The sequence below is a fragment of the Cutaneotrichosporon cavernicola genome (assembly GCF_030864355.1).
Source record: "Cutaneotrichosporon cavernicola HIS019 DNA, chromosome: 3".
In the NCBI taxonomy this organism is placed as follows: Eukaryota; Fungi; Basidiomycota; class Tremellomycetes; order Trichosporonales; family Trichosporonaceae; genus Cutaneotrichosporon; species Cutaneotrichosporon cavernicola.
The window spans coordinates 2,826,417-2,847,029 of NC_083395.1; the positions used below are offsets into that span (position 1 = coordinate 2,826,417).

General features: G+C 58.8%; 6 protein-coding genes across 6 annotated transcripts; 5 read left to right on the forward strand and 1 right to left on the reverse strand.

The window, feature by feature from the left end:
• Positions 1-611: 611 nt before the first annotated feature.
• Positions 612-4,963, reverse strand: CcaverHIS019_0310680 (uncharacterized protein; the record flags this gene model as incomplete). Its single annotated transcript, XM_060599584.1, has 5 exons — positions 612-721; positions 755-1,639; positions 1,675-2,636; positions 2,672-2,858; positions 2,893-4,963. The coding sequence occupies 5 exons, from the start codon at positions 4,961-4,963 to the stop codon at positions 612-614; spliced, it is 4,215 nt and encodes a 1,404-aa protein (XP_060456263.1).
• Positions 4,964-5,221: 258 nt separating this feature from the next.
• On the forward strand, positions 5,222-6,445 carry CcaverHIS019_0310690 (uncharacterized protein; the record flags this gene model as incomplete). The annotated part of the gene is made up of 3 exons (XM_060599585.1): positions 5,222-5,818; positions 5,853-5,907; positions 5,970-6,445. 3 exons carry the CDS (start codon positions 5,222-5,224, stop codon positions 6,443-6,445), a joined length of 1,128 nt encoding a protein of 375 aa, XP_060456264.1.
• A 1,818-nt stretch (positions 6,446-8,263) lies between these two features.
• Positions 8,264-11,591, forward strand: CUP2 (uncharacterized protein; the record flags this gene model as incomplete). The annotated part of the gene is made up of 3 exons (XM_060599586.1): positions 8,264-8,449; positions 8,509-8,743; positions 8,812-11,591. 3 exons carry the CDS (start codon positions 8,264-8,266, stop codon positions 11,589-11,591), a joined length of 3,201 nt encoding a protein of 1,066 aa, XP_060456265.1.
• A 2,523-nt stretch (positions 11,592-14,114) lies between these two features.
• Positions 14,115-16,282, forward strand: CcaverHIS019_0310710 (uncharacterized protein; the record flags this gene model as incomplete). The annotated part of the gene is made up of 4 exons (XM_060599587.1): positions 14,115-14,383; positions 14,563-15,136; positions 15,174-15,382; positions 15,427-16,282. The coding sequence occupies 4 exons, from the start codon at positions 14,115-14,117 to the stop codon at positions 16,280-16,282; spliced, it is 1,908 nt and encodes a 635-aa protein (XP_060456266.1).
• Positions 16,283-16,532: 250 nt separating this feature from the next.
• On the forward strand, positions 16,533-17,457 carry EFM7 (uncharacterized protein; the record flags this gene model as incomplete). The annotated part of the gene is made up of 3 exons (XM_060599588.1): positions 16,533-16,580; positions 16,691-16,824; positions 16,857-17,457. 3 exons carry the CDS (start codon positions 16,533-16,535, stop codon positions 17,455-17,457), a joined length of 783 nt encoding a protein of 260 aa, XP_060456267.1.
• A 415-nt stretch (positions 17,458-17,872) lies between these two features.
• On the forward strand, positions 17,873-20,432 carry CcaverHIS019_0310730 (uncharacterized protein; the record flags this gene model as incomplete). Its single annotated transcript, XM_060599590.1, has 3 exons — positions 17,873-18,097; positions 18,362-18,810; positions 18,845-20,432. The coding sequence occupies 3 exons, from the start codon at positions 17,873-17,875 to the stop codon at positions 20,430-20,432; spliced, it is 2,262 nt and encodes a 753-aa protein (XP_060456268.1).
• Between the last annotated feature and the right edge of the window lie 181 nt (positions 20,433-20,613).

Here is a 20,613-nt window from a genome sequence, read left to right on the forward strand (position 1 = left end):
CTGGAAGGGGAGCTCGGATGAGATGTCGATGGAGGAGTGCTATTGTAAAGCAAGGCGGTGGAGAGAACAACGCCACTTCCATCTCTTAATATATATGCGGACAATGAGACCCTTGGCTGTCACCATCAATGCCGATAGACCTTTGTCTTTGCGCCGGGCCGGGCGGATCGCCTTGCGCACAGACACACAATGGTTAGTGACCAAGGCCGTGTTTGGCGAAACCCATCAACACCCCATTTCGGACGTCGGAGACTGGTGATGCACGGCCCCATTCCTCGGCGCGGGTGTTCTCTGCGGCCTGCATGTTCACCGAGGTGCTTTGACTACGCACTTAGTTTCCTTTACGGTCTTCTGGTTTGGAGTCGAGTAAGTTCTTGACCTCCGACGGTACGGCCTCATTCCTCGGCGCGACTGTGCACTGTTTTCCGCCACCCGTCGAACCGTCGGAGGCGGAGAGAAGCACGGTCCACAAGACAACGCGCACAACGCGGGTTGTGAGGTAGAACAAACGTGAGTCAATGGCACGAATGACGCACAGCCCCATCAGCGGTCCCGAGACCCACCACACTCCAGGTCAGCTCCCTCGTAGCACTGCATGCAATATGGTCTGATTAAGTTGTCTCGTACGTCAGCGCCGTCTCTTTGATGCTGATCCGTGCGGTTCGCGGCGCAGGCCACTCGATCCGCACGTCGCTCAGCGCGCCCGTGTCCTCCATTGGTGCTGCCATTAGCTCCTCCTCCTTGTGTGACGTACTTGATCCGGCCCGGAAAATGGAGAAGCGGCGATAGGGCTGACCCGCCCGGCCGCCCTGTCTAGGGGGCCCTCCGACGTTGAAGAACCCGCTGATGCTCGAGCCAATCTTCCACACCGTGCTGTCGCACTCGTCCAAAGACACTGTGACGAGGCGGCGGCCGTCGGGTGAGAAGCTCACACCGCTCACGCTCCGCTTGTGTGGTTCCAGGACGTACAATCGCGAGGCGGTCTTGAGGTCGTACATGATCACAGCACCCTCGTTTGTGCCCACCACGAGTTTCTGGGTGCCCGCATGGAAGTCAATCGTCGTGAACGCCTGTACCAGTTCGTTTAAAATCACAGTCGCCGCTTCCCACACGTCATCGCGCATCTTGCCGATGTTTGGGTCGAGTGACTTGACCACGCTCTCGGCGATGCGCGGGAGGCCGTTCTCGAGAAGGGCGGGCCTCTTACGCGCCATGAAGACGCAGAGCTTCATGATGCTCATCCGTCCCTCGATGGTCTTCGCGTCCAGGATGTCCATCGAGAGCGTACTCATGAAGAGCGGCGCGTTGGACGACGCAACGTACAGGACCGCGAGTCGTGCCTGTGCTGCCATGTTCGGCCCGATCTCATTGTGCGTCGAGAGGAAGAACAGGCGGCGCAGCAGGTCCATCGGGTCAACGTAGGTCTGCAAGATGGAGAATGCCCTGGCGCAGAGTTCGATGGCCAGGCCAACGTGCGTGTGATCCGGGTCGTTGAGATAATACGCGACGGACTCGGAGACAGCCTTGAGTGCGCCGGGGCTGAGCATCTCGAAGCGATGCAACGCAATGCCACCCAAAATTGTGAGTGCTCTCGCCGACGCGTTTGATTGCCGCCCAGACGGATCGGTGTTGGCGGGCACTGGTGTCAGCTCGTGAAGCCTCCCCTCAGCTCACATTTATCCTGCCACTTGGAAACGAGCGCCTCGATCTCCTCGTTTGACATGCGGCTGAGCCTTACGCCAAATAACATCCGTGCAGCCTGGTGCACATCGAATGCCGAGTCGAAGTAGAACGCAGCGAACAGTTGCGCGTCAGCCTCGAGTGCGTCGTCTGGTAATGATGCGGCATAGAAGGCAATAACGTCGGCTGCCCATTGCTCGTGTTCGGGCGAGTCGAGGAACGGCCGGAGGAGGGACACGATCGCCAGTTGGCGCAGGCACGTCGTGGTGGGTGACACGCGCCACACACCCGTGGCGCTCGTGAATACCACGGTCGCGGTTGCGTGCGGACCCTCCCACCCCACAGCGATGGGTTTGGAGGGTGGAGTGATGCCAAGGTTGTCAATGCACACCTCGTCGATGGCGGGATTGATCCCGAAGGTCAAGAAGGAGGAGAGGAGGCCGCGCAGAGCGGGGAGAGGCGACTCGGAACCCCTGCTCGCAAGCCATTGCCCCAGAACACGCAGGTCAAGCTGCAGCAGCCGCCCCAAGTCCGAGTGTCGTGGAAGTGGCCCGACGACCTTGGATACGGGTGAGTCGAGCGGTGGAGCCGCCTGGAACTGCACTTCCGCCCAGTCACCCTCGTTCAGCATGTCGTCGGCCGCGTCGAGGCCAGTGCTGCGCCGGAACTCGCCAGTCTCGACGTTCCACACGCGCGCCTTCTGGATCTCGTACGCCAGCAGGATCTTGTCCCCTCCAACCTTGTCACCGCCAATGTAGATTTTCGTCAATGGCGCACGCGCCGCCGGGATAAGGAAGAGCTGCTGCAGCTCCTTCAGGCAGACAACAGACACCGAGCCGCAAGTTGATGTGACCAGGAGCGAGCCAAGCAGCGTTTCTGCTTCTTCCATTTTCAGTAACGTGACAGAGCGGACTGGCGTGTCAAATAACGTCATTGACGCGCGTAGCCTGAGGGTACTGATGTCAGCTATTGTATCTCTCACAAAGCTTACTCGGCGTCCCATAGTCTCAACCCTCCGTCCTCGTCGCCAGCAGCGAAGAAAGAACCACCCGTAGCGTGTTCAGAGCTGATGATGGTCGAGTACGTGACTGCCGCGCCTGAGTCACTTTCGGAGGACTCCTTTGGTGGCACACCGTGGAGGTAATCCGATGGTGTCTGTTTGGAAACAGAACCGTCGCCTGAGGTCAGTATTGTAGGAGGCCGCTAGCTCACTTGTAGCCACATATAACGTATCCGCGCCCTTAGGGCAGATGTGGGTACCAGCGGTCGGTGCGACGAGCTTCGCTTCGGTTCTATGCTCCAAGCTGCCCAGGCTGTAGTTGGACACAGTCGAGTCCGTGACGGTGTACAGTACACCCGCCGAGAGGTACGCCTCGTGTCCCTTGAATGTCTTGCGCAACGTCCAGTGCTGGCACGTCTGGAGCGGTCCGTCTCTCGAGTACACTGCCACTGTGTCGGAATCGGTGACGATACACACATCGTGCCACCCGGACGTAAAGACCACGTCCTTGCCAATTCCATGCGGGACGAACAGCGACCCGCGCACTGTGAGTTTTGTCCCGTCAAACTCGAACGCCTCGACGTGACCGTCGCCCAGTCCCACGCCCTGCCCGTTGTCATGCAGTCGGATGGAGCGCCAGTGTCCACCGCCGTCACGCTGCACCTCGACTCCCTCGTCCACACCCGCGGGTGTGTGCTTCTCGATAAGGTCTGCCTTCTTGGCTGTCCGGCGAGCGGCGAGGAATTTGGCCAGGCCGCTCTGGGCTCCGTCATACGTAGACGAGCGCGGGAAGCGGATGCCACCCAGCGCCCCGCCCCGCCGGGTTGGTTCTGACCTGTGCAGTGCAGACGTCGCCGACGGTGATGATCCCAAGCCAGCGTGTGGGGTACTCGTCCCACTTGGTGGCGGCGTATTGGGGAACGTGAGGCGGTACGACATGACCGACGTCGGTGTACAATGCAGGAGGTAACTCGCCTCGCCGTTGGAGGCAACCCCGACATCGCCTACTCCAGGGAGATCCAGGTTCGCGACACACGCATGCGAAGGTATCGCAAGCATGGCGACACGCGTGACGTCGCCGTTAGGGGACGGCCACGGAGACGGCCACGGCTCGCCGCTCGCGACGAGCAACGCACCCTCTTCCCGCGCGGCGAGGTGCACACTCCGCCAGAGCCACGACGGCGCAAGGCGCGGCGTGCGATTCGCGTCCCCAGTGGCAGTGGGAGGTGCAGCGTGATCAAGGCTCACATGAGTTATCAGCTGGAGGGTGGATAGCGTAATCACGTCAAGGAGGCCGACATCGCGCAACACAACGAGCTCGTTAACCTCCTCGAGGACAGCGAGATCGACAATGCTGCCGCGCCCGGGCTCGGGCAGGACAATACGCACCGGTTCCTCCTTGGCCTTGGGCTCCAGCCGTGGGGTCGCGTGAGCTGTCGCGGCGGTCATGCGAGGCTCGGCAGCCTTCAACTGTCGCGCCTCCTCGACCTCACGTGCGTCCTCAGCTTCGTTGAGCGCCATTGCACGGTCGACCTCCATCTCCTGAATCTTGGATTTGGCCTCGCGTTGCGCGCACTCGTCCTCCGCGGTCCGGGTGAAGGAGCCCGCGATGCTTGCGATCCTGCCTGACGACTCGGAGCTGATAGATTTGGGCGTCACGGCGCCGTCCTGTTCCTCCTTGGGTGACAAACCGGAGATGCTCCGCCTAGCGATGCCTGATAGACCCAAGCTAAGCCCAGAGTACTCGTCAGTGGGCAACTCCGCCTGTTCTCTAAGCTGTTGGATGAGCTCGCTGCGTCCGGCAATGGACGCAGATGCACGGTGAGTGTGCCCGTCGGGGCGTGATGGAGTGGCAACGGCCGCGGATACTTGTGATGTGGGAATCACGGCAGCGGTTGAGCCTGTTGGGGAGAGGACGCGACGGAGAGAGGTGGCGGTAAGAACGGAGGAGGTTGAAGACAGGGCACGAGGTCGCTTCTGAACCGTTCCCCCCGACGACGTGGACGATGAGCGCGGCGTCATCGGTCGCGAGCCGGGGGTGAGCGCATCAGAAAGTGAGAGGTCCGGTGGGACGAGGAGGGAAGGTGCTCCGACTTCCGAGGAGATGATCCACACGGTGTTGTCAGCACCGGCGAGTGCTAGGCGCTTGGTGGAGCCAGACTTGCTTGCCGTGGACCATGCTGCGACGCGGACAGGTGACGTTGGGAGGGCACCGGCTGCCTGGCCGTCAGGGAGGAAGGGGATGATCAGAGGCGGCTCTGGGATGGAGTTGGCCCCCGACATGTTGATATTGTTGTTGTACAAGCGAGACGATGAGAAGCCAAGATGCCCCGGCCAGCCATGCATTCGAACATGACGTCGTCAAGAGCGGGGTGAAATCTATCCTAATCTCCCGGAGTAATTTCTAATGCTGATTAGATTTGGCGGGATGACCTCCACCTTGACTGTCTGGTTTCTGAGTGGTGACGTCGACGCGCGTACGCAGCGCTGAAGCATATCTCTGCTCTACAACTCTACTTCTCCTACACACCTCCCGATATCATGTCAGGCGTAGACATCTCCGCCACGGCTATTAGCGCATTCCTAAAGGCGCTGCCGCAGTCGACCCTCGACTCGGCCCCGCAAACCCATCTCCCCAGCGCACTCCCTCTGGCCTTCCCGACCGACCTTCACCAGCTCAACCTTCTCTCCATCCTCCACCTCGTTAACGCGGCCTTTTCCCAGCCCACCCACCGTGCTTACTTTGCGGAGGAGGGGGGTACTCCGGCTGACACAGCGGTCCGTGGCGTCCTGGGCATGTACCTTGCTTCCGATACCGACTGGGGTACGAGCAACCTGCTGTCGGCCAAGTGCTGGGCGAGCGGTGAGCTGAACCAAACAAAGGTCGCCGAGTTCTTTAGCATCGCGATCTTCAAGGAACGCGAGCACGAGTCGATGCCTGGTGTGCGCGTGGGGGAGCGGTGGGCACCGGCAATCGCGGTGGCCGATGATCTCGTCCACCTCCTCCAGGCCCTTGGGAAGAATATCAAGAGGCAGTGCCTCGGCGACGAGGTGCTGGCAGCGCTCGGTGCAGCTAAGGCGGATGCTGCTGGACAGTCTGACGAGGGGCTCGCATTCGCAAAAGAGTTCTGCAGCAACGTGAGTGCAGATCAATATGCATACTGACTGTCAGGCTGTCGCACTAATTCCCATCCTCGCCGATCCGTATCCGGTCCCCCTAGGCACAGGTGAGTTTTGATCGAGGAGAGGATGCGAGTACACACGTTTAAGTGATGCCGCTGACGCAAAGTCCTCCCTGCAGCGCCACTGTGTCTCCTCCAGGACCTCGCCCACCAGTTTGGTCCCTCGAACCCAACAGTGCCCTTGCTGGCAACCTCGGCACTGGTGAATGTCTCACCGTTGCCTCTCCCCGTCGAGCTGTTGCTTCACCTCGGAATCCTCGAACCCGAGGCATCCCTGGAAGGCGGCGAGGAGCTGCGGCATGCTACAGGCGACTGGTGGGCTGGGAAACAAGTGGATGTGTTTTCTCTTCCTCCCAACGACGATACTCATAAGGCGCCCAAGATGATCAAGATCCCGCGCGCGACGCTCGACGCACTTTCCCAGAAGAGCGTTGACGCGTGCCGCGAGATCGTGGTGCACGCCCGATCTACTCAAGGAGACGAGTGGAAGAGCCACCTCTCGATGCTTGACGTGTCGCGGGTATTCGCCAGCCTGAGTGGTATCCTGGACGCACACGGAATGGGGTTGCGGCTTGTCGTCTGAGGGCCCTAGTCGGGATTCGGGATTGGTCTGCGATCTGCGATATTTGGATCTCAGCACGCACCTCGATCCAAAGTATTATTGCTCGGATGCATGATTGGCAAGTCGAGTTGCATGTGGGACCTGCACACGCAGAAGACGCTAGTTGGAAGCTAGCGGCCGCTACCGAGCCTGACGAGCAATGTCGTTAGACGCAGTGCTTGCAAGGGGGAAGAGGACAGTCCAAATGGCGTTCCACGTTCAGCCACACTGCCAGGAGATACGCGGCAGCAGGAGACTGGGCTAGAGACCAGCACACGAATGGATGATGAATGGATGGAAGGCACTAGGGGTAGTTTGCCCTTGTTTGGAATTTGCAACCAGTAGAGGGATCACAGGCATCAGAGGAAGGACCCTCTGAGATGAGCGTACTTTGCCACTGGCTAGCAAAAGTAGCGCGTTTACGGAACCAGAATTTGTCTAGTTGAAAGTGGCAAACGGGCCACGTCGAAGGGATCCCGGATCGAGAGAATCACGAGGAGCGAAGAAGCAGAGGCCGCTGACGTTGACGCGCAAGAGGAACGGAGGGCGAAAGTCGCGAATGTGATTAAGATGAAAGGGGGGGGGGGGGGTCAAAGAACGAGCAAGGGGTAGGGACGGATTGTGCTAGCCCCAAAGGTGCCAAGATCCTGCGGATTTTGATAGAAGAGGCCGGGGAGAGGTGTACATTGGGTGTCCATGGCCGAAGAGTGAGTGAGGTGATTGACAGTAAAGTAGTGCCAAAAGAAGAGGTCTGCTTTGACGAAGAGTGCCTGCTTGTGCAGGGACTAGGGGTATGGAGGTATGATGGTATGAGGGTATGAGGGTCAAAAGCGAGAGGTTGTCTTGAATGTTTCTACCTGGGGGCACTATTAGGACCATGTTCATTTCAATCGTGGTTTGAAACGTCTTTGCGTTGCACCGCCCTCATCCGTGCACGGCCCATATAACAATAAATTCAAACGGGCATCTACTCTTAACTCCGTGTCCTTTGCCCATGTGCTCATATTTGACCCCCTTTAACCATCCGAGCTTAACACTCGTAGTGTCACTCTGACAGCTTACAGGAGACTGTGTATGTCTCTTTTAGCCGTCATTTCAAGGCGATAACAAGGTAGCTCCTCTTTGCCACATCCCCAAATCATCCCATTCTTCATTCCTTGACTCCCATCAACTCATCAACTCTCGTCTTCCTCTCGACACAATCTATATTACCCCTTATTCACTCATCTGGGGAACCACAATATCCCAACAACAACACAGTTCACAATCCACAGTTCGACACTCATACCCAATACGCGCGCGTCCCGGCTCGGCTCCCCGGCCTTCCCTCCCCCCCCCCCCCCCCCACCCCACTACTCATTCACCTTCCCCTACGCGTCTTGATGGTTTTCCCCGCGTCAAGACAGTAACACGCGCTTTCTGGCCGGCATAGACCCTCTGGGGTCGTCGTCGAGCCCCGTGTCTCCTTCTTCTTGTTCCTCCCCCTACGCTTCCTCCCCACCTTCCCCTCATCCGCCTTCCGCCTACATCCCACTGTCAACCTTCTCTCCCCCGCCCTCCTCACTTGATTGCCTCACAGGTTGAGTCGTCAACTTTAGCAATTGTGATACGTCTCTGTTCATCCCATCGACCCATCCCCTCACCACGTCTCTTCTGGCACTGGTGATCGAGTCCACCCTCCTTCCTACCTGGAACTCGTCTCTTGGACATCCGAATCAAGAGAGCCCCGGGACAAACATCCTCCTTCCTACCGGCACTACATTCACATCCATCCCAGTCTCCGACACCAAGCACCCGATCATGGTCCTCATCAACGACAAGAAGTATGCGTGTGCAACCTGCATCAAGGGACACCGAGTGTCAGGCTGCACACATACTGACCGTCCACTCTTCGAGGTCAAGAAGAAGGGCCGACCTGCGACGCAATGCCAGTTCTGTCGCGATAAGCGTAAGGGTGGAAGTGGCGGCGGCAGCGTCCATACCAAGGTCGGTAGTCTCACGCCTGTAATGCGGGCGACATGGAGTCACTTTGCTGATCCGTCCAGTGTGCTTGTGGTAGCCTCAAGAATCAGCAACCTTCCACTATCCCTGCCGGGATGGCTGCATCCTACCAGTCGGCCGGTCAGACGCCCTCACCCCGTGGCACGGAAACTAAGAAGGGGCAGCCTGGATCTACCCCGACATTCCCAAATGGCCTGCGCGATGTGCACGAGATGGCTGCTGCTGCAGAGGCCCTGGCTGACCTCGGTGGCGAGAACGGTGCGGCCGCTGAACGCAATCGTGAGTGTTTCCCTGCTTCTGTTATTACCTCACGTACCCTCATGCGCTTGGCCCCTGTTGACACTCAGTCCACAACCTACTGAACCCTTGCAACTGCCATACCACCGGACGATGCCGATGTTGTGCAGGGAAACGCACGCGTTCGCCTCCGCCTGCTGCAAGTCCGACTCGACGCCCGAGCGACGCCCATGCTCAGGTCACGGACAGCCTAATAGAGATGTTCAAGGCCAAGGCGACGACTTCGGGCGCCACTCCCCCGGCTCCACTGAAGACGACCTCGCACGATGCTCACTCGGGTTCGACCACACCTACGAACCTGCGCAACCTCCCTCATCTCTCGATGACGTCTTCCAAGCTGGCGTCGCCAGATCATCGTCACCATCCGGTTCACACATCGCCGTATGTTCACAAGGCGAAGCTGTACTCGCCATACTCCAATGGACAGTCCAGTCCTCGCCACGGCAAGTCCCGGAGTGCGTCCGTGTCATCGGCTTCTTCAACTCCTTGGCCGAGTACATCCGTATCACCTCGGCCACCGCCGACTCGCCTCCGTCCGCTCACGGACATGAACCGGTTCCTGGGTGCTGTATTCCACGAAGATGGTTCTGTCGCGTCTCAAGTTCCCCGCTCTGCTTTGGGGCTCCCTGGCATCCATACCTTTGTCTCTGCTGCAGAAAGCGGTGGAGCCAAGGTGGAGCCAATGGAGATGGACGTCGATGTCCCCGTGTCATTCCCTACTTCCGAGGAAGTCGTGATCGGCGCGTGTACATGTGGAGAGGGTTGCCAGTGTGCAGGGTGCGCGACCCACGGTAACCCGAGATCGACTTCCCCGAAGCAGCACGGACATGACGGTGCCTGTGGAGAGGCCTGCAGCAGTTGCTTCGATTGTGGCGATCAAGTGTCCATCCCCTCGGGCGTCGCATCAATCGAACAGCTCATCCAGATAGCCGCTGCCAATGTGCCCAAACCTCTACGCACCGACCGGGGTTCCACCCTGGACGCTCTCGATACACGCATTCTCCCTCCAGCTGCCAACTTGTCGGAGAATGTCGCGCGCGCGTTTGGAGTTGTGCAGCTCAAGCCGCTCGAGTGTTGCAACGGTCGGTGCCAGTGCTCACTGGGCGAGTGCAAGTGCGACAGCGACTGCTGTGGCTGCTGCACCGAATGCAAATGCGCCGATGACGACGGGGACACTATCATGGCAGACGGTGACGCTCCTGCTGGCGAGAAGCAGCCGGTCAAGGCCGGGTGCTGTGGCAGTGGGGCTCCCGCCACACCTTCGAGGAATTCGCAACAGCTCCAGGTTGCGCCATCTTCTGGGACGTGCTCAGTCTCCACGTCTCCCATCAACATCTCGCCCACCGCTACCATTGGCGGCATAAGGCTAGCCTCACCAAGTGTTGGGACTCCCCCCAATGGCCACGGTGGGTCGATGGTGCGCCGCAACTCGTCGGTCTCTCGAGCCAAGGAGAAGGAGGGTGCTAGCAATGGAGCTGGCGGCCGCCGACTCTCGACTTCGAGTATTTCTTCGCAGGCTAGTGTCCAGCGCTCCGTCTCATCGAGTGGCAAAGCGACATCCAAGTCGCTGGCCATTAACGCTCATCAGGCACTTGGTGCCCACCACCGCCCAATATTGCCCAAACCGACAGTCGCCATCGGTGCCGGCCTCCCTCGCCTGGCCCCGCCGCGGCCATCTGGCGGTAGCGGCAGTCGCCAACCTTCGCCGGTGCTTCGCTCACGCGCGTCTTCCCAGGCATCCAGCCAGAGCAGCCCAACACTGGGGCCGCACATGCTGCCGCATCCACCGGAGGTTTCCATCCCGTCATTGTCAGATGACCCGCCGGCTGCTTCCAGTCAGCACAGAGACAGCATGACAACCCGTATGGGGGACATGGTCATTGGCGTAGACGACATTGCCACGGCTCTGGCCGCATCGGATGTCGATTTCATGGCGTACCTCAACTCGCTTCTATCCTCGAATGATGGCGACCAGTCGGTGGCGAATCCGAGTATTGACGTTAGCCAGGGTAGTGGGCAGCCCGACGTCCGCCTGCTCAACGCCTTCTCGGGCGTCGTGCCCCGCCCAGAGGTCGAGCCCCCGTTGGGCGACATCCAGGAGCTCATTGCTGGTGCGCTCGCTCAGCAGGGAGTGCTCCAGCCTCCTCAACAGGCTCCCGTAGTTCCACCCACTTCCCAGCCCCCTGAGTTCAACTACTTCTTCAACTTCCCGACGACAACGATACCTTCTCGTGAGGAGCAGATGGCCAACTATCAGATCAACTCGGGTGGACCCAGCTTGCCAATACAGCAGCCCATGCCACAGTTTGCCCCAACCACCATCAATCCCTTGCAGCAGTTTGACGACAACTTATTTTTCAACCAGTACGCCAACGGACTGTCGCTTCAAGTGCCCAATCTGCAGACGGATTCGGGTTGCACATCGAACAGCGGCGACGTCTCGACCAGCACAGTATCGTCAATACCGGCCGTCTCGCTAGAGCCTCCAGCTCCTGTGAACCACCCCGATATTATCGATCTGTCCAAGCCACTCAACCCGTCCGACATCGACCGGATCATGCAGGCGCTCATGAACCAGCAGGCTCGCCAAGCTGCTGGTACCAGCGGCGCGATGCCGCCGCCACAGCCGCAAGTGCCACCTCAGCCGCCAAGATTGAATGTCGGCTCGGTCTCGGACCCTGACTCTGACCCGTTCCAGCAGTACATGATCGATCCGGATGCGGCACAAAATACCCACCTCCAGCAGTCGGCACTGCCCGAGCATGTCGACCGCGACTGGCTGCAAAAGGCCTGGCCAAACATGCTTGGGCAATCGGCGCAGCGGGAATAGATGTCGGAGGAAGGGCGATGGAGGGAGGTGGTGCGGAGTGGCGTGGGGTAGATTGACGTTGAGGAGGGGCTAGAGTATTTGGGAAAGTGTAAGATCTTATAGAGGAGGATGGAGGACGACGCGGCATGTATAGAGCTATGCAGCTTTGATTCTGTACATTCTGCACAAGCGAGAGCGCGCGTGATGCGCAAAGAGGGATGAGGGATTTACTTTATTGTACCTTGATGCGACATTTCGCCTTCAGATCTAAACTGTCCGCGATTCTCCGCCGTTGCTTCTTGGAAGTTAGTTTGAATGTGTCAGCCGCCGGGCCGCCGACGGTCGCGTTATCAGTAAAGAAGCTGGTATCTTGGACAGGTGCCATGCAAAAGCTGTATCACCTGATATATTTGATATCAAAAGGAGCAGGAGATCCTTACCTCTCTCTCAACATATCAACATAACAAATACGATATCTTACCTGACCGGTTTGAACAACTGGCTTAACAAGGCTCAACGATAACTCAACCGTTCGAGATCGCGACATGTAATGTAGACCAGCAGCTCTAACAAACCAGCTGTGTAATATGATCCGACATTCCAAACTGTATCGTTCACAGAGACTTCCGCGAGTTGGTGGAGACTGGCGACCGATAGACTTTTGTGTTTTCAACACCAGTTTGTTCTTGACCAAGGCCAAGATAGATCACAGTCATGACAGTTCGACCCAACGGTACCAGCACGCATTGTATCCTTCTGGCATCAGTCTTGCCCAACTCTATTTTTCGTTGTGGAGATCTGGAAGGAGAGGGTGCTACGTGTTTTGTCATGCCAGACAGGTGACTGACACTTGCTCGCTTGGGATGGGGCTGATACAGCTGCAGCTGCGATTCAGGTCACCTGAATGTTGTGTTGCAGCTGCCCCTCGTTCTATGAATAGCTCTCAGCACCTAGTTGCTGGCTCGTCGTAGACCATACGCGTTGGTCGCTGAGTCACAACTCTTCTCGGTAAGGCTTGTTAATTCAAAACCGTGTTGAAGCGGTGATGAGTTGTGGGTGAGTACTCGACGGTGACTTGACGGCGTGAGAACATTAACTTGGACATTACGGATAAGATACCTGAGAGTCCCACATCCGCACCAGACGCCACGTTCTCGTGTCTAGCTACAGCACCTCTGATGTTCTCGTTACCAGCATGGGCTGATGAGATGGACAGTCGACGAGGCCAAGACGAGCTTGAGAGCGCCATGAGCAGCCGCACTTTTGCGCAAATACACCTTTCTTACGGCTCTGCGGCACATTCTTCACAACATGCACGACGTTTTGCGACGTCTTGCGACCGCACTGCCGCACGGCGGCCCGGCGGCACGGCGGATGACTGCATCGCATCAGCTCCAGTACCGAGTGTGGCAGGGAATACTATAAGCAGGAGATTGCCACTTGTCGGCTTTTGAAATTGTCCGACCATCCAAGTCTCGCCCCTCCCTCCCCCGTCCACTGCCTACTTGAACGCGCCCAACACAATCTTTTGTTTCCTCACCTCTCCTATTCCGCTGCAGACCAGAGTGGCCCGTACGCGTGCTAATTGGGAGGTAGAGCGAGCGCCAAGTTCCCTTTCGGGGTTGAGCGCGGCGCGGTGCTCACGTATCTCCTGCCGCTTCTTTTGTGGAGCGGTGGGTCGAAGAGGGGCGGACATTTCTATATAGCGCAGCGCACGCATAGTACATGCAGATCTGCAACTATACGAGACGAGTGTATGAGCGTCGGGATGGCGATGGGATCAAGTTGACGAGCTGATGAATGAGCATTAGGTGATGACGACGGATGAAGGGATGAGGGATGAGCGGAGGAGTGGGGCAGCGCAGCGATGAGAAACGGTGGCGATCGAAAACCGATGGGTCTAAAGAGATGGACTACAGTTACTGATCTACTGAGCAATTGATTCGTATGCATCTCCCTCGCTGTTAGTTTGACCTGTTCATCAACTGTAGATGTCTAGATGTATGCTTGGGTATACATTCATGTGCCACTTGGGTACTTGGAGTGTCGGCGTTGAAGGAATTATGCCGTTTGCGCGAGTGGCGTCGTCGCTCCTCTACAGTTGAACCCGCTTGGGTCCGCCCTACTCACTCCTGTCCTCCCCACGCCACCGAGTGTGGCACCTCGACCCACCTTGCAATCAACACCAACATCAACTGCATTTCTCAACAACATCCATTCATTCCTCCCCTCTTCTCCCCATCCTCTCCCCTCCCCATCTCCGCTCACCGCTTGCGCATCCCGCTCTCGCTTTCTGCTCGGTTGCGCCACTCCCACGGCCCCCAGCACCGTACATCTCACTCAAGGCCCGATTCGCCTCACGCTGACAAGGCCTTGCGAGCAGCGCACTACGGCGCACACCCCCTTCACACACTCTCACACCCTTCCTCTCCCATCACACCACATCTCTTCCCCCTTCCCACTACGTCGCGCACACTCACCAATCGCTCGCACGGCCCATCGCACCACCCTGACTGCCACCAATCGCCGTGGCACATATTCATCATGTCATCCTCGAGCCCAGTCCTGTCCCCGATCAGCATTCGCGAACAGCCCCCGACAGTTCACTTGCGCACCGGCCTCGCTGTCACCGACGACGATAGCTCATCTCCCAACACGCCAACGACGCTGCCTGAACGCCCCGCACCAGGTTTCATGATTCGCATCCCGGCCTCGGCGGGGCGCGTTTCGGGCACCCCGTCTCGCGTCCTGGATCGAGACGATAGCCCCGCGTCAGCGCCAGCGTCGGTGGGAAAGCGCAAGCGCCGCGTCGAGTGAGTTAGCTCTAGCTTCACATCCGCAGCCCTCTTCCCGCTGTGTATGACGCTTTTCCTCCCGCACTCACAGACTGAGACCGTCTCGCCCCCTCCTGGCCTCCCCTTCCCCCTTCTTTCCTTCCACACTGCTACCGTATCATCTCGCCCCGCCGTACACAACACACACTGACACTCAGGCCAATAGGAGATACGATCGCTGCGAACCGACCACGTCGCGGGCGCCCGTCGACCGGCTCGCCGTTCATCGACGGTCCTGGGGCGACTGGCACGACTTCAAGAGACGTGTCGTCCGCTCCAACCTCGCGCGCAAACTCGACAGCGCCGCCAAACGCACTGAGTATCTTCCAAGAAGCCAACTCGTCCGAGATTTCAGCCGAGGTGCAGACGATAGTGGGATCAAGCACGGGGAAAGGCAGCCGTGAGGTGCGCGGGTTGGTGGATGCAGCGGCGCGCCCCACTCGTGGCGGCGAGAACCACGTCCGATCGGGAGTGAGCGCGAGCGGACGTGGACGCCGTGTCGGATCGCGTGTCGCTAGTGCAAAGGGGACCGGCGGTCGCAAGGGCAAGAAGCCCGAGGGCCCAGAAATTGTCAACCAGGACTTTTGCAGCTCATGCCGTGGCATCGGGCGCTTCCTATGCTGCGACGGATGTCCGCGCTCGTTCCATTTCATGTGCCTCGAGCCGCCATTTCGCATCGACGAACTCCCAGAGTCTGAGACGTGGTACTGCAACAAGTGCGCGTCAGAAAGAGTAAGGCTGCTCGTGGACTGGAGCTGACCCGACCCAGAACCCAGCACCTGCACCCGATTCACCCTCTGGCATCAAATTTACAGACCGCACCATCGCGACCGTGTTTGGTCATCTGATTAAGCGGGTCGAGAACAACAACCCCGAACAGTTTCGCCTTCCCCAGGACATTCGCCAATTTTTCGTCGGCGTGTCTGCGGGCCCGTTAGGAGAGTATGTTGACACCGAGGCTGCACGCACAAAGCTTGAGTGAGTAGAACAGACATTCTCTGACATGACGTGCTAACCACCAGCCGCAAGGGTTTCCAAGAAGAACGTGATCCCGTGCGTCTCCGCGACGTAAAGAACCGTCCTATCGCATGCTACAAGTGTGGCGGGACGTCTGTGCCGACGAGACAGTTAGCATCCGATCCGGGGGCGCAGTGGCGGCCCCTCGTCTCATGCGACTACTGCAACCTCCATTGGCATCTGGATTGCCTCTCGCCACCTCTGGCCGCCATGCCAAGTGCGGCGAGAAAGTGGATGTGCCCAAACCACTCGGACCAGGTGATGCCGCGCCGGCGTACTGTGCGCAACGGTTTAGAGACCGTCGATGTCGAGAACGTGGGTTCGTACAATAACGGCAATGTGACTGTCATCGACGCGCCAGAGGTCGAGCCGGAAATCCCGACCGACGACATGGTTATAAACAACAAGAAGTATCGTGTCCCGGAACGCATCATTCAGCTCGATTTCTGGAACAAGCTGCGTGCGAACCGCACACGCGAAGCGCCGGCCGTCACGGAGGCGCGTGAGGCGCAAGCACGGAAGGCTGTCGCTGCGGCGTCACCAGAGGAGCTGGAGGCAGCCAGGCTCTTAGTCGCTTTCGGCTTCACCGATGACGACGACGGGGACGCGGAAATGGTCGACGGCGAGGTGTCTCCCCGCGATGAGAAGGATGAGGCTGTGGGCCCCAAGTTCAAGGTGAAGCAGGAGGTGAACGGGTCGCGCACGCCTGTCGGCGTGGGGCGTCCTCGCCCGTCTCGTGGCGTCAATGGGAGTGGGGCCACGACACCGGCAGGATCGTCTGCCCCGGCTCGGCTGCCCAGAAGTGGGTCAAGTGATGCGCCGCGTCGTATCACCCTTCGGGTGGGCCCGCCGTCGCAGTGAGGACGAGCAGTTTAAGTGGCTTTGGAGAGAGTGGAGAGGAGCATTGTAGTCGACGTAGACTGTACTATCGGTGGCCTCGCGGAATGCATTGTTAATACTCATTCATATATTGTGACAATGTGCGCAGAAACCTAGAAATCAATAATGGGCCAAAGTGGAGGCGGGGTATCTAGGTCCGTGCCTGGTGTATCAAAAGTTGGCCAAAGCGAGGAAACGCAACAATCTCAATTACACTTTCATTTCACCAACGATGAGTACTTCTGGTGATGACGACCTTGGACTCTGCGATCTGATGCCTGTGAGTGTGTTGGATAGTGTACTTGTGTCTGGCACTGAGCGGAGCTGTTTGCATCCTTTCTCGTTCCCTCCCTCCTCCGCTCCTGCATCCACTTGACCAGCTGACACCAGCGCTCTCCCTCGCCCGAGCCCATCCCCTTCTCCTTTGCGACCTACACCCTCCCTTCGGGCTTTGCTCTTCCATCCGGCGAGACAGACATCTCGATCCGGCTCGTCGGAACCCACCCACTGTGGGGCCACCATTTGTGAGTGACTAATTCTGTCCAACTGACCATAGGTGGAACACGGCCCGCGTAACGACAAACTACATCCTCGCCCATCCGGAACTTACAAAGGGCAAACGGGTATTGGAACTCGGGGCTGGGGGTGCCCTTCCCTCTCTTGCCGCAGCCCTTGGAGGAGCGACCTTTGTCGCAGCGACAGACTACAACGATGCGGCCCTATTGGAGAATATCGCCTTCAACGTGGCTTCCAACCTCGATCACCAGTTAGGTGACCGGGTTGAGGCAATTGGACACACATGGGGCGCGGACGTGGCCCCCCTCCTTGAGGGTGGGAAATATGATCTCGTCATCCTCTCCGACCTGGCCTTCAACCACTCCCAACACCCGGCCTTGATGAAGACGTTAGATGCCACCCTGGCTGACGACGGCATCGCACTCGTCTTCCTCACCCACCACCGACCCAGGTTTGCTGAGGCGGACATGGCGTTCTTCCCAAACCTCGCTAAGAAGGGGTACGGGTATGAACGGGTGGTGGAGGAGTATACTGGGGCCATGTTCCAGGACGATCCGGGAGACGAGAGGGTGCGTGGGACCGTGCATGGGTTCAGGTGCTGGCGGGATGAGAGTGCCAAGGTCGATGAGGAGGAGGAGTAGGGGTAGGAGTAGGAGGAGTAGGTGTAGAGAATGTATATTATTTGAGTATACTCTCCGTCAACGGTTTATTCATCGCTGGTGCATGATACGATAAAGTTGATGACGTTCTGAGTTGATGACATTCTGCCCCACTCTAGATTGATTGTCCCCGAATCGGCCCAAGTGTAAGTGGTCCCATCGCCGAGCCCCTCACTACCACGAATTGCCACCATTTATCTCTTCTCCATCACTCTCAACTATTCAATCGAGCTCATCATTTCTCATCTCTCTCGAAAGGGCGGCCCATTCCCTTCCCTTGATACCTGACTGCGGAACCAGCAAAACTACCTAGCGCGGACACCGCTTGCCCTCCACGCCGCTCAACCTTCCCCCTCTCTCTCCTCCTCCCCCCCCCCCCCCCCACCCACCAGGCGCCATGCCCCTCGGCCTCCTCGGGCGCTGGGGCGGCGCGGTCGTCGCGCACGGCAAGAGCCTCATTCACACTGTCGTGTTCAGCATGCCATCAAATAGCACGAACGGGACGGTTGTCGAGACCAACGCGACGGCGCCAGTCTCGCCTATGGGGAAGCAAAGCGTCCCGCTCATTAGCTTTGCTGGGAGCGGATATGATGTGACTCTCATCATCATGGTTAGTGCAGTGGTGCGTTTCTCCATGACTCGCTTCCTCTTGTTGTCCCCAACAATGGTTCTTTCGCGATGCAGTCACCACGATGGGGAAGTGGGCTTCATCGCCCACGATTACCACATTTCCATTCCTCTGTCCCCCTCCTCCGTTCTTCCTTCCTTCCTTCGTCAAGCTCTCTCCGTCCGTTTATCCCTCCCCTTATCCCTTCTAACACCCCCCCTCCCCCTCTCTCTTCCCGTTGCGCCCTTCTTAGCGCTCTTGACACAGCCCTGACCCCAGGCCATCCTCCTCAACCGCATCCACAACATCGTCAACCGCGAACAGCGTCCACCACCACCCCCTCCTGCCTCGCCCGGCTGGCGCGCAGCCATCCGCCGACGTGTCCGCACAGCACTCACGAGCCCAAAAGCGTCAGCTTGGCTACGTGTGCCTGGCATCATCGCGTTGCTGCACGCATGGGCACTCTTCACCGTCGTACTCATGCAGACGGCGCACGTGTGGCCGCGGAGTGCAACCGACGCTGTTGAACGCCTCAGCGACTCTCTGGCGTTGAGCTATTACCCCACGGCGTGGCCGCTCGTCGCGACGCTGGACTACGTCGGCGGTGTGGTTGACCGTCTTGGCCAATGGGGCGCAGGCATGACAATGCCGGACGTGTGCTGGACCGTGTTTGTCAGTGTGTGTTTCAGCCTCACAATGGGCGCGCTCTCGACTGGCCTAGACGTTGCGTGAGTTAGTACCGCCGTACACGACTGACAACAGACGGCGACGGGACGTCGGTGTCGGTTTCAACCTCTTTGGCTTCTCTTACGTCCTCCATCTGTACGCCTCGCCATGGACACACGTCCGGAATCCTCAGGCGTCATCGCACGGCCGTCCAGACGTCCACCCGTTATTCCAGCTCTGGGTCGGGCTCACGGAGCTTACATGGCTGCAGATCAACGAGCTCTCGCCCACACTGCGTCGCAACCAGCTCGTGCCCACCGGCGTGTGCGGGACATTCGGGCTCGCGGCGTTCACCCACAGCTTGTGGACACAACAACTACGCTTCCCCAGCTTTACCTTCCTTACGCACCTGCTCGCCCTCGTGTTGTCCGTTATCATAAGCTGCACGTTGGTTGTGCGCGCCATCACTCTGCTCTTCACTCACGGCTACATCCCATCACCGATCCTGCAGAGCCTACTTCCCCACGAGGGTGCACTGCCATCGATTGAGGACGACATTGGCGTTGCGCTCCTTAAGCTTGGTGTAGCGTGCATCGAGTCGACACAGTTCTCGGGACTGCGGAACGAGCTCGCCTCTATCAAGGAAGCGCAGCCAGAGATCCGTATTGGCGGTGACGGCGTGGAGATGATTGGCGTCAAGGTCGGCAACGGCGGGTTTGGCACACGTATCGACAAGATCCAGGCTGCCGAACTCCGCGATCCCAACGCCGAAAGCCCGTACCTCATCCATCTCTCGCGTTTCTGGGCGGCATGTGTCCTGCTCGTCCGCAACATATTCTGGACCACCGTGCTATCGACCTGGGTCGGCCGCGACCTCTACCGGCTCACGTGGAGGATGTATCAGGCTCGGTGGTGGTACGGCCCACGGCAGTGGACGTTCTGGCGCACCGGCGCATGGGATCCACCACGCCGCCATACCGGGAGTGAACCTCCTCTCCTGATTGCTTGGGCACTCGCCAAGCGGCGTCACCGTGCTCTCGAACGAATGCGGGGCCTACGAGTTGTGCCACCAGCCGAGCCGACGATCGCCGAGGCCACCGGCCAGGACTGGACGTACGATCAAGTCCTGCGCGGTGAGGTAGAGGTCGCCGATGAAGACGACGACGACTGGTCCTCTGATGGCTCGGTCGTGTCGGCGGAAAGCGAGTCGGAGGATGAGGAGGACGAAGCGGCGCTCTACCGCGACCTCGTGCGCGGCAAGTCACCAATGGAAGGTGGCGAAGCGATCCAGCCCATCCTCCTTGCGCATTTGACGTCCACTTCGAGCTCGCCTCTCACGCGGCGGCGCTACGCGCAGATCATGTCGGCGCCTTCGGGGCCCTCGACACCATCACGTGCCCTCACGACTGCCACCACTCCGTCCCTCGACCCACTGACTGACGCGATCGTCATGCGCCAGAGCGAGACGAGAGACGTGCAGCGAGACGAGTGGGACGAGGAGCGGCGGCGCTCCTGTGTCATCTGCATGGTGCAAACGCGTGACGTGATCCTGTGGCCATGCCGCTGTCTGCTTATGTGCAGCGACTGCCGTGAGAGCCTCGCGGCGCGCCTGAGTGCCAAGGACCATGCTTGTCCCAACTGCCGCACCAAGGTGGAAGGGTATAGCCGCATATATGTTCCATAGAGTGAGAGTGTATACATGTTGTGTGTTGGATATGTCCAGCTTTACCAGCTGCCACTCTCGCCTCACCTGCAAGTAGAGCAAGTAGACCAAGGTCGGGGAAATGTGGAGGTGGCACGTGCAGGCGGAGATATGCGGGAACCCCCCTCTTTACGGTCAAGGTTTGGTTGTTAGAATGACGACC